The sequence below is a fragment of the Hyaena hyaena genome, unplaced genomic scaffold (genome assembly GCF_003009895.1).
Source record: "Hyaena hyaena isolate Hyena2069 unplaced genomic scaffold, ASM300989v1 scaffold_16, whole genome shotgun sequence".
NCBI lineage: Eukaryota > Metazoa > Chordata > Mammalia > Carnivora > Hyaenidae > Hyaena > Hyaena hyaena.
The window spans coordinates 5,902,731-5,915,982 of record NW_024080650.1 but is presented as its reverse complement, the minus strand read 5'-3'; the positions used below and the strand labels follow the sequence as shown (position 1 = coordinate 5,915,982).

Genomic DNA, 13,252 nt, shown 5'->3' with positions numbered 1-13,252 from the left:
TTCTAGGACCTCACTGCACCTGTGGGGTAGTCTTGTAAAATGAGTTACGGTCACTGTCTCCATTCACAGATTAGAACAGTGAGGCACAAGGCTAAGACCTTGCCAAGAGTCACCCAACAACGAAGCAGCCAAGCACATACAACAGTCAAGAGCACATAACTCTTAAAGCACCTGTCAAAAGGACCAAAAGTAAGAATGAAAGTACCCCAAGGGCTGACCTCCCTTCCTACTGCCTGACAGTCCAAGGAGTCACACCCTTGCTGCTGGGCCAGGTTGAGAGTGCAGGCTTATTCCCATACTTCCTCAGTGTAGTTCCTTTCTGCACCTACAACTGCCTATCAACAGTCTATAATATAGGCAGGTGGCCCCACTCCTCCACTGACTGCTGCTTTGTCAAAGTCTGACTTTGGCTTTGGCTAGGATGTCTACTTGAGAAACTTTCACGTCGCCCTGATGGCATAACTTGGGAAGGGTTACAAATCTACCAGTGAGGTACCCCCCTGGATTTTGGATACAGTGAGCTGGAGTAAGGCCAGTATGTGTGGATCGCACATCCCTGTGTGCTGAACAGTCCCCGGACCAGTGCTCCTTTTTGACCCTAGCAATGGGTGCTCTTGTAAGTGCTTCCCTTGGCCATACTCCCCATTTCTCAGTCTCACAAAACAGGCTCCAGCTACCACAGCATCCAACTACAGCTCCAGCATGGAGAACTAATGATCAGCACTTTGGGGGACACAAAGGTCGGTGCCTACTACCCAGAGGATACTGGCAGGGGATGCTGAGCTTCCAGCATCTTCCTGCTATCGAGCATTCCTTTCACATCAGTTTTGGGCTATGGGTTCATCACACATGCCTTGCCGAGTGGCTTGTGGGTACAGGTGTATATTGGGAACCTCTCTCCAAGGTCAGGAGCATGGAGGGGAAGGCAAGTAAGACGCTGCCTGGCTGTATACTAAGCTGTCACCTCCTAATCTGACCTTTTGCTTTTTAACAGCCAAGAACAAAGAGTGACAGAAACAAAACTCACTGTTTCTTGAGGCAGGTCATTGGACTGACATTGTTGGCCCTGAAGTTGTGTATGATGGATCTCAGTCCTTCTACCCATTGCTGAAAGAGAAAGAAAAGGCATTCTTGGTGAGCAAAACTACGGGAGCTAAAAACTGGTGGTTTTTATTACATAGCTTGTATCCATTTTGTGTAAGAATAACGTAAATGCTTCGTTTATCTCCTTCCCGCCACAGAGCAGTCTTCATTCTGCAGGCCATGCTTTATTCTTTAATAAACAGCTTTCATTCTTTCCATGAAGATAAATGTGACATCTATAGCATCATTAAATGCTGGGTGGTCACAAAGGAACGCTGCCCCCTGATTGACTCGTTAAACCTTCCAGTTGCAGCCTGTTTAAATAGAAGTCCTTTTTCAGCCGTTGGAAATCTTCATTACTTCTAAGCAACATTATACAATATGTGATGACATATTTAGCTATTCCCATTTTAGAGGATGAGAGCATTTGGGGTTCATCAATTTTATCGTGTGATTCTATTTCAATCTAAGAATTTCTTACATATCTTACCTGTCTGTGATTTCCAGCAAAGCCTTAAAAAGTAAAGCACGCACTGATTGCCAGGGTGTCCAGAGCAAACAGCGAAGTGCTTACATAATTTCTGTTTAAGGATTTGGACCTCAGTTTTAGCTCATAACATCACTCCATGGATTTACAGGGAAAAGTGAAAGAAGACTGTGCATGGCAGTAAAGGAATTTGGGTCCCTTAAGGACATTTGCCTAGAAAAGGCTGGCCTATGAATTAAGGCCAACTCTGCCCTTAGGTCCAAGGACTGATGCCAATGAATGCCATACTAAAATAAAGAATCATACTCTTGGCAACAATGCTTTGCAGCAAATTGATATTGGGGGTTAAAACAGAGCTTGGGCCTCCACAAAAGCCAGTGTCTTACCTTCTTTGGTTTATAGTGTAACTGCTATAGCTCTGTGTTGCAGAAGAGGATATAATTTGGAATCAATAGTATTATAAATGTATATTCTATCTGCACTGTCCAGTATGGTAGCCACTAGCCACATGTAGCTATTTAAATTTAAACTGCATAAAAGTAAAATTTAGTGCTTCCCTTTCACTAATCCCATTGCAAATGCTCCAAATGCTAATGAGGGGCTAGTGCCTACCATACTGGACAGCATATATAAAGAATGTTTCCTTCAGGGCGCCAGGGTGGCTCAGTCAGTTGAGCCTCCAAGTACAGTTCAGGTCATGGTCTCATAGTTATGAGTTCAAGCCCCGCACTGGGCTCTGTGCTGACAGCTCAGAGCCTAGAGCCTCTTCTGATTCTGTGTCTCCCTGTCTCTACCTTTCCCCTGCTCACACTCTGCCTCTATCTCTCAAGAATAAATAAACGTAAATTTTTTTTTTTAAATAAAGAACATTTCCATCATTACGGAACATTCTGCCAGATAGCACGACACAATACTACTAGGTTTAACACGGCCTAGTGATTTAGTCATCGCAAGGGTCAGTGGTAAAGACTGAGTTCTATCAAATGTGTGTGATTTTAATTTACTGTGAGAAAGTAACAAATGACATTAAAAATATCATCTTAACCATCTTAAGTGAACAGGTCAGGTCAGTGGCATTAATATTCACACTGCTATGTAGCCTATACCACCATCCAACTCCAGAACTCTTTTCTTCTTGCAAGACTGCAACTCTATCCTCTTTAAACAACTCCCCGTTTTCCTCTCACCACCGCCAACCCTGGCAGCCACAATTCTTCTTTCTGTCTCTAGGAATGTGCCTATTCTAGGTTCTCCATAAGAATGGAGTCATACAGTATTTGCCCTTTGACAAACTAGAGTAGCTTATTTCACTTGGCATAATGTCCTCAAGGCTCAGGCAGGTCGCAGCAGGTGACAGAACTTCCTCCATTTTTAAGGCTGAATAATATTTCATTGTGTGTGTAGACCACATCTGGTGTATTCATTCATCTGCTGATGGGCACTTGGGTTGCTGTTGTGATTCATGATGCTTCTATGAACAGTGGTGTACAAATATTTTATCTAGTTCCTGCTTTCAGTTTTATTGGATACTCTGAAATGGAATTACTGGACCAAGTAGTAATTCTATTTTTAATTAAAAAACTTTTTTTAAAGTTTATTTTGAGAGAGAGCAAGTGCAAGTGGAGTAGAGGCAGACAGAGAGGGGACAGAGGGAATCCCAAGCAGGCTCTGCATTGTTAGCGCAGAGTCCGATGTGGGGCCTGACTCACAAGTCATGATCATGACCTGAGCAGAGACCAAGAGCCAGACCCTGGACCTACTGAGCCACTCAGCCAGCCACCCTTTTACTTTTAATTTTTGAGGAACAACCATTCTGTTCCCCATGGCAGCTGTGTCATTTTACATTCCTGCCAACAGTGAACAGGGCTTCCCATTTCTCCACATCCCATCAGCACTTGTTATTTTCTGTTTTGTTTTCATGTTGACAGTAGCTGTCCTGGTACGTGTGAATCTGATAGAGAGTTTTGGCTTTCTTCTTTATGCTCCAGTCATACCTAACAACTTTCTAAAGGAGGACTTAGGAGCCATGAGAGGTAAATTTCCTTCCACAACTAGAAAAGGCTATTTCCAGAGGAACCGTAAACAGCATCAAAAGCCTCCTGATGGTGAAATTAGGATTCTGAGGGATGAGGAAGAAAAGGCAATGGTAGCATTAGAGAAAGGCTCAATTATTTTCATCAGCAGCCTTCACTTCCTCTGTCAGACTAAATATGGGAGTATAATTCCCTGGGGACTTTCAAATATCTTGTTATTGGCCTAATAAACCACAGGCCCACACAGAATCTCCCAAGAGGAGACAGAAAAACAAATAATTTGGTTGGCATTAACTGGGAAGCATTTTCTGAACCTGAAGGCTTGCTATGTGTCCCAAAACACAGAGTTCTTGGTTTCTGGGGATAAAAAAGTGGACAATTTCTGAGACTGTTCACTGGAGTTTTCTGAGCATTCTGATGTAGTTGTTTCTAAAAATAAATTACAGAGATACCTGGCTTTGTGGAAGCTGAAACAACTTTCATCCTCTTTTGAAAATACAACCCTGGTAAAGAATCTTTGTTGTGACCTAAAGGTCTCCGGGAGTGACCTTTGAAGTCATCACTCCAGTGACAGTACTTATACATTAGTTAGGAGGAAATGGCAATGGAATCCTCACGAGCCCTACAGGGCACTGGGGTGGGGGACATTGTTGCTTCTTCTCTTTGACATGATGGAAGTGAGGGTCAAGGGCCTTGCCCAAGAACACAGAGCGGCTGGTCCAGGGCTGCGAGGCAGGAAAAACTTTGTTGTCAGGAGCTCCTCGGGGCTTGTTCACACAACTCCCTCCTTGGCATGACAAGGTGCCATCAGGCCTTTCTTTCTCTCTCCTGTCCTCCAGGTAATGCACACCTAGCATATTAAGGCCAAAAGACTTTAGGAAATAGGTGAAGTGTTTTGTTTCCTTGTTTTCAACAGAAAACATGCCAGCAGGTGTCAGTAGAGCCCTAGAGTTCAGTTGGAAAGTTGCACCACGGGTGAACTAGACGTACATGAACTTCTTTGAATGTTTCAGACTAAAAGAAGCCAAAGAAAAGTGACTTGGGTTTTCTTGTATTGCTGAAAATAAGCACATATGTTAACCATCTACATCATACCCCAAAAGGTGCATCTACATGCCTGGGGCTGCATGTTTCTAGAAGGATCATTTCCTGACACACGTTGAGCACACTCATTGGCTCACTGGTGACCTGCTCACCCTATGATTCCTACTACACTGGGTGCCTCCCTCTGGTCTGGCCTTCGTGAGTGGATCAGTGCAGCATGTGTGCAGGGAAACCAACCCAAAAGATCAAGCCGGGGGTCCAAACCCGCAGTTTCTGCACCTCCCCAGCATGCTGTACTTGTGAGCATCCTCTCATTTTTTCATCTTTCCCAGGGCAAGCCACCCCAGAATTTGCCACTCTGGCATGTGGATTATTTTGAGCTGAAGACAATCAAAGCCCAGTAAATTCAAAAAGAGCTTTTTACCTCTCTCTTAACTGCTTAAAAGAATTTAGTTAGAGGGTTTGTACTGGGAAGAGAGCTATTACCAAAGATAACAGTTTTTTCTGCTTTTTTTTTTTTTCTCTTTTAACATAAGAAGGTCTTCTCCAAAGGGCATGATAATCATTTGTTTACCAAACATTTGCCATTCCCATCTTTCTGTGAATTGTCTTTGCCTTTTTCAAGTTCATTTATTTATTTTGAGAGAGAAAACACACATAAGCAAGGGAAGGGCATAGAGAAAGGGATAGAGAAAATCCTAAGCAGGCTCCACACTGTCAGTGAGGAGCCCTATGTAAGGCACAAACCCACAAACCGTGAGATCATGACCTGAGCCAAAATCAAGAGTCGAACACTTAACTAACCAAGCCACCCACGTGCCACTGACTGTCTTCCTTGCCTTTGAAACCCCAGACCCTTACCCCCTTTCTCCTAGGCTCATGTAAACCTCAATTACCTGATTATCAGACAGTCTTTCTTGTCTTGTAGGGTTCCTGTACACACATAATTTTTTTTTTCTCCTGTTAATCTCTTTTTATTAGAGGTGGGTATCTCAGCGAAGAATTCAGAAGGGTACAGGGAAATTTATTTTTCCTCCCCTACACAATGCACTAGGGGCAAACTATGAAGCTTTTCAAGTAAAGATTTCCACAGGGTCTAATGGTGCAGTAAAACAAGACTCTTTATAAGGTACTTAGGATGTAAAATTGCAATGTTTCACATATCTCCAGATGAATAATCAGTGGAGTAACTATATCTTTATATAATAAACTAGAAACTTGGTTTTAGGAAGGCATCTGAACTTTAAAGGGGATCAGACTCTAAAATAAAGACACTGTAGGTAGAACCCTATGTGTTTTCTCTTATGGGTCTCTATATGCAAGGTGAATGATTTCAGTTGTAAGGATATGTTAGGATTAGTTGCCATTAAATTGTCAATATTTAACTTTGAGGTCAGGCCAAGCAAAAGATATTTTCAGCTGGTACACTGTTTTAAGTAAACTATGTGGATATCAGAGACCAGATTAGTAGTTTCCAGAGCTGGCTGTATATTGGAACCCCTGTGGGCTTATAAGACATTTTAGAAGCCTGGACATGGGGCACCTGAGTGGCTCAATTAAGTGTCCAACTCTTGATTTTGGCTCAGGTCATAATCTCACGGTTCAGGAGTTTTAGCCCCAAGATGGGCTCTGCACTGCCAGTGTGAAGCCTGCTTGGGATTCTCTGTCTCCCTCTCTCGCTGACCCTCCTCCATTTTCACTGTTTCTGTGTCTCTCAAAATAAACAAACTTAAAAAAAATAAAAAGAAAAGAGGGGTGCTTGGGTGGCTCAGTTGGTTAAGCATCTGACTTCAGCTCAGGTCATGATCTCACTACTTGTATATTCAAGCCCAACACCCAGCTCTGTGCTGACAGCTCAGAGCCTGGAGCCTGCTTCGGATTCTCTGTCTCCCTCTCTCTCTGCCTTTCCCTTGCTTGCACTCTTTCTCTCTCAAAAATAATTAAACATTAAAAAAAAATGCCAATTCTCAGGCCCCACCCCAAATGTACCCATCAGCCACTCTGGGGATGGGGCCCAGCAACCTGCATTTCAACGGGTCCTCCAGATGACACTCAATGTGCTAGTTTGGGAGCATTTGGTACTGATCACAGATAAAGTTAACTAAAGAGGGTATGGAGATGCCCACAGGAAGACAGGCTTGTCTGGTTTTGTTTTTAGATAATTTTATTGAAGTCTAATTTAAATATAATGAATGGCCTAGAAGCTTTTGATTCAAGTCTTTCAAATGCTAACTAACCACCCTTAGGGTGAGTACTGCCAATTGAGACACTTCAAATTTTAAACCTTCATTACCCATTTTAGATCAAATTTACACAAACATCACTGTGTGTGCTTAAGTATTTAAAAGAGCTTTTTTGATGTTTATTTATTTTTGAGAAAGAGAGAAGGAGGGACAGAGAGAGAGGGTGACACAGAATCTGAAGCAGGTTCCAGGCTCTGAGCTGTCCGCACAGAGCCCCACGCGGGGCTTGAACTCATGAACCTGAGCTGGAATCCTATACGTAAGGGACTGTGCCACCCAGGCGCCCCTGTGCTATGCATTTTAAAGAAAGTTGCAAGCATTACAAAAGCAGAGCAGGCAGCTAGAAAGAAGTTGGTTCAAAGGATGTTCCACAGGAAATCCATCTGTTGGCGATGTTCCAGGATTTCACAAGGCAGCGGGAGATGGCCCTGTGGAAGCCAGTTAAAAGTGACAGCTCCCCTTGGTTCCGAGCTAGGCAAGCACAGAATCTGGATAGGCCTGGTCTGGAAGTCCTGGGCTTTGGGAAGAACACTTATTAGGGAACTGGTAAAGAAACAAGACGGAGGTCAGTTCCCCAGCGCTGGGGCACATTCGCCGAACACAACCTGTACCACCACTGGTCCAGTCGATAAGGGCTGAGTACAAGCTGGCACACCCCCACCCACAGGTGGGGTCTGTGTGATATTCATCAGGCACACCTGGCTGCCCAAAAACAAAGGAAAGAACTGATAGAGATCACAGTCATACAGGACGTGAATCTCTATCAATTTACAAATATCTTAGTAAATTATGAGAAAAAAGGCAATTTTCACAATAGCCTAATCTTCAGAAACTTGTAGACTTAGTTTCCTGGGGATCTTAACATCACCCCTCCATAGGGATGTAGGAAACAAAGACAAGAAGAAAATGGCAGGTAAAATTAAATTTCCTTATAACCTGCAGCCCATTGACAAACAAGGAGTATAACGTTTCTCCAGAACATCCTACTGTCTTAATGTTAATGCTTTGCTAGAGGGAAAAACAACCTTAGCTGGACAATAGCTAGGCCTCCAGTATCCTCTGAGTCTTCGTTAGTATATGGAAATCTCTTTGGAAACTTCCCTTTTGCCTCCACCTCCCCAACTCCATAGTATATAACTTGTCACCCTTCACAACGCCAGGGCAGCTCTTTCTGTCCACAGGTCCTGTCCCTGTGCTTTAATAAATCACCCTTTTGCACCACAGATGTCTTCAAGAATTCTTTCTTGGCCATCAGTTCTGAATCCCACCATAACCCCAAAGCCTCATCAGAGAGGCTGGTGATTTAGGCAGGTACTGACAAAAAAAAAATCCACATTTTTTAACTTTCAAAGGTGCTCATCTGGGATGCTGAATCCATTCTGAAATTAAATGGAAGCAGATCTACTGGTGTTTGTGTATCACAGACCAACTTCTTTATCACGTTAAGAAGGAAAAATAAAACAATTTTCTCTTTCCCATCAGCGACTTCCTCTAGGTTCTCCTAAAGAGAGGAAAATGCAGGTAGAATGCACTGAGTATCAGTAATAGGAGACCGTCAGGACAGTGCTGGAAATTCCCTCCTGGCCTGGGACAGAAGGCAAAGTGGGAGACAAAGACAGCATTGCTAGCAAGAATGAATCGAGCATCGGAACCTGAAAGCCACCACAGTTTCTACCCTGAGAGAGAGGAGTGCAAGGTAACAGAGAGGCTGAGGATTCTCACACATAATAAAGGAGCCAAACTTGGCAATCTTAGATACAATCCAGCAAAAAAAACCCCAGGATCAAAGAGGAAATTAAGGAGCCTGTAAATAATAATCAATATACTGAAACTGGCATCCGAATAGCAATTGGGGATTTCACAGAAAAAAACAAAAGCTCAGTAGAGAGACGACTCAATGGTAATCTCAAAAGCCCCTGGGAAGTCAAAAATAATTCTGATAAACTTTTCAAATCTCAAAGACCCGAGGAAAAAAAAGGAAGAACAACTAGGGCCTTTTTCTCTTGACATCATCTGAGTACCTTCCAGAAAATACAAGGTTTTCGTCTGCTGTTCTCCATCCACAGAGTAAAGCTGATCAAGATAAAAGGAGGAATGCATTCAGTGCCATCTGATTCTTTTTATTTTTTATGTTTATATTTGAGAGACAGCACGCACACACATGTGCACGCAAGGGGCAGAGAGAGAGGGAGATCTGGAATCTGAAGCAGGCTCCAGGCTCAGCGCAGAGCCCAAAGCAGAGCTCAAACCCATGAACTGTGAGATCATGACCTGAGCCGAAGTCAGACACTTAGCCAATGACTGAGCCACCCAGGTACCCGAGTGCCCTCTAATTCTTAAATCGCCTTCAGATCATGGAGAATGAGTGTTTGGGCAGGAAATTAGCTGCCATAAAGGGGTATATGTGGCAGTGTTTGAAAGATAAATTTGGAAGGGCCTGGATGATATTTATCCTTTTCTAGTCAAAACTAGTGCAGGCACACACAGACAGTCAAAACAGTCTGTCAGCCTGGCTGGTTATCTTGACAACACTGGGTAGTTAGGTCAAAAAGACCCTCTAAATAGTCATAAGAAATGGGAGGACACCATGCTGTTCTGGGTCATCACTCAGAAGCTGAAGTGTCAAACTCCCCCTATCAGAGGGGCTTCTGTTCATTATCATTCCTACAGACAATTGTTGCATTGCCTAAGCTGTCTTCGTGCAGCTCTAGAACCTTGTCTCAAATGATCACAACTAACTCCAGATATGTACTCCAGTGTATATTCTGGTGAAGGGACTCAAGATACGCCACACCAAAACAGGGTGCTTTGGTCCAAAAATTACTTTGAACTGAAGGCATCTGAATTCCTGAAATCCCTTATCTGACTAAAAGCAGATCCTGGCTGAAGGAACCCCACTGTCATAAATCTATACGCAGAAGTGGCTCTAACCTCTTCCGGAAGACGAAAATTTGGCACCACACTCTAATAGAAACAGTCATAAAATTCTCATGTCCATCTATTCTCCTAAGGGCCCATTTATCTTTCCTAAAATTCATTTGCTCTCCTGTAAGTGGCCTTGGTCCCCTTTCTTTCCCCTACTAAGAGGATGTACAAATTCTCAAATATCCCCTCTCCTTGGAGTATTTGCTTCCTTCTGTGATGCTCCGTGCACATAACATTAATAAATTTGTATGCCTTTTCTTTGTTCACTTGTCTCTTGCCAGTTTATTTTGCAGATGCAGCTGAAGAAACACAAAGAAGAAAATGGAAGTACACCTATACACTCAATACACCAATGCCTTACGTTCCTTCATGCCTATAGACTTTATAACAATACATGATGCTCCTTCCTGCCTCAACAGAGCAGCCCCAATCCTACAAACTCCAGAACTCATTCACAAAAATGAGATATTTACTTTACTTTATGCAACATTTGTTTTTTGGCATCTGCACAGAGAATTCTAACGTAACTGAAGAACTTTAAGATTTTACGAAAACCAAGAGCATCACCCTCCACCAGTCAGGAGCCAGTTTTGTGAAAGTGCACTTTGGGTCATAGCTGTCAAATTTACAAAAATCCTGGTGGTAAAGGAAGAGTGAATTAAAAGGTTTCCATGAAGTGGTTTCTCCAGATGATGCCTGTACTTGTAAGCCCCTAAGTTACATTCCTCCTGACCTGTACCAGCTGACAGAGCTGGCAACTGAGACATGCTGAAGTGAATGGTAGCGGTATTTCTACACATAGAGGCTCTGTGATTAATATAACCCATCAGGGAGCCCCTGGCCAACTCTTACCTACATAGCTCAGGTAAATCAAATCTATAGGTGATCCAATAAACCAAATAGGACTTTCAATAGAAGATGCTAGAAAGGGGCCGGGTTTCATTACCTTTCCAGCCTTTAAAGGAAGAGTCCTCCAACCTTCCCATGGGGGGGAAAAAAAGGAGGGAAGGTGAGAGAAGAAATGTGACAGCAGGAAAATGGAAAAAAAAAAAAAGAATACGTATGATAGAGATGAATAAATGAATGCCTACATTCCGTTGCTTTCACACTTCTGGGAAAATATGGGCCTGAGAATGCCTCTGTGGCATTGCTTGTTGACAGTTTACTGGAAAGCAATAGTTTTGGAGGCATTTCATTGCCTTCAACAGGCTTAAAGAAACAAAAAAGTTTGGCAAATAGCTGAACACCATCCCCGTGGTGCTGACATATACCAGGATAATAGTGCTTTATGGAGTGCGATGGTGAAGAAACCTAACACGGCTTTCTCATGCTTCCTTGACCAGGGAGCCTCCTTTAAATGTAGGCTTTTGTGATGAATCTATTTTGCAGACCACCAGTTTGGGAAGTGCTGCCTTATGATTTCAACTCCCACAGGCAAGGATGTTAACTTTTACCTCAACAGCACAGTAAAATCATACACTGTTCAGGTGGAAGTGGTGGGCGGTGACAGAATATAGGATCTAGAGTGAATCTGATGCCTGGCTTCAAGGCCCGAGCTCTGCCACTTACTGGCTGTGTGATCTTTGGCAAGTTACTCAACCTCTCTGGGCTGATTTCTTTCTTCTGTAAAATGATAATAGTCAGGCCCAGGCCAGAGGACTGTTCTGAGAGTTAAATGAGATTATATATGTTAAGCGCTTTGAACATTACCTGGTATTCAATATAAACTAAAAAAATTCCATTGCTGCTGTTCTTATTGTACTTATTGGCAGTCACTGGTCAGCATTTCTGTAAAGGGCCAGAAAATACATAGTTTATGCTTTAAGAAGGCCACATATGATGCCCTGTTGTATAGTTTTTATGTTTTGTTAACAACCCTTTAAAAATGTAAAAAGCCATTCTCAGCTCACTGGGTATCCAAACTCAGGCTGAGGGCTGCGTTTGGCCCATGGGCTGCACTTTGCCTGGCCCTGATTATTATTATTTTTACTTTGAGAGAGATAATGTGAGCAGCGGCAGGGCAGAGAGAAAGGGAGAGAGACAGAGACAGAGACAGAGAGAGAGAGAGAGAGAGAGAGAGAGAGAGAATCTCATCCCAAGTAGGCTCCGTACTGTTAGCACAGAGCCAGGCATGGGGCTCGATCCCATGAACCATGAGATCATGACCCGAGCTGAAGTCCAGAATTTGACCAACAGAACCACCCTAGCGCCCCCGCCAGCCCGATTATTAAACTTACCCCAGATAATAGTGCTCAGAGGCAACAAGGTCTCATCTCAGATCCCACCCATCTCCTCGTTCACCCTATTTTTTAAAGATCAGAAAACATATGAACAGGTGTGTAGGCTCATGTTCACAACAACAATTTCGGCCAGCAGCAAAAACTGGAGCTATGCGTTAAGCAGGGAAGCAGTTTAAAGCCGGTAACATTTTTCTCTCCCAGGGGCCAAAAGGTGAAATCCAAACTTCACACGATACTTCTGGAGCAATTAGAGAACTCATTTTGCATTCCCTTGGTGGCATCATTTGATAACACTCGCAATTAGGGCAAACTGAGCTGCTCTGCACTGGGCCTACAGCAGAGTCTCTTCTTAGGAAACCTGTCCAGTTCATGAAAACACAGCAGGGAGAGAAGGCCCCTGCAATGAGAACTTATCCCTCACAGAGTCCCCACATTCTGCACAGAAGCACCTAGGGGGCTTGTTCTAAAGATGAGCTGGTAACACCAAGAAAATCTACCTCAAAGATCATGGGGATTTACAATTCTTCCAAAGCTCAAGAAAAAATTTTAAAGACCAAGGTAATGGGGGGTCTGGGTAGCTCAGTCCATTAAGTGTCTGACTTCAGCTCAGGCCATGATCTCGCAGTTTGTGGGTTCAAGCCCTGTGTCAGGCTCTGTGCTGGCAGCTTGGAGCCTGAAGCCTGCTTCAGATTCTGTGTCTCTAGCTCCCTCTGTCCCTCCCCTGCTTGTGCTCTGTCTCTCTCTCTCTCAAAAACAAACATTAAAAAAAAAAATTAAAAAGACCAAGGAAATGCACATGATATAAATTTTAAATGATAAAATATAGTACATTAAACTCTATAAACCGTATGAACCCAACTGCATATGAAAGAAAACTGTGTGAATTAAAAAGACACACGGGGGTAGCTGGGGTGGGACTGGAGGGAACAAAAATGGGGTTTCCTTTGGGGGATGGATGATAGGTTCTAGAATTAGACAGAAGTGGTTGTTGCACAACACTGTGATCTACTAAATGGCACGAAATTGTCCACTTACTTTAAAGTGGTGCATTCTGCATTATGTGAATTTCCCTTCAATTTAAAAAAAAGATACAGAAGATGGGGTAATGCACTCTGGAGGGGGGGGGCACTTATTTTCTTCTGTGTACTCTTCTGTGCTTTCTACTAGAATGTGGTGGAAGTACCCGCTCTACCATAA

At 43.2% G+C, this 13,252-nt stretch overlaps 1 protein-coding gene across 4 annotated transcripts in view; it reads right to left on the bottom strand.

Annotated features, from left to right (window-relative positions):
- PLCB4 (phospholipase C beta 4) overlaps window positions 1-13,252 on the bottom strand; it is a 164,895-nt gene that overhangs the window by 113,527 nt on the left and 38,116 nt on the right. For all 4 annotated transcript variants that reach the window (XM_039224818.1, XM_039224831.1, XM_039224824.1 and 1 more), the window contains exon 5: window positions 1,028-1,107. In XM_039224818.1, the coding sequence (XP_039080749.1) occupies window positions 1,028-1,107 (80 nt within the window). The remainder of the gene's footprint in view (window positions 1-1,027; window positions 1,108-13,252) is intronic.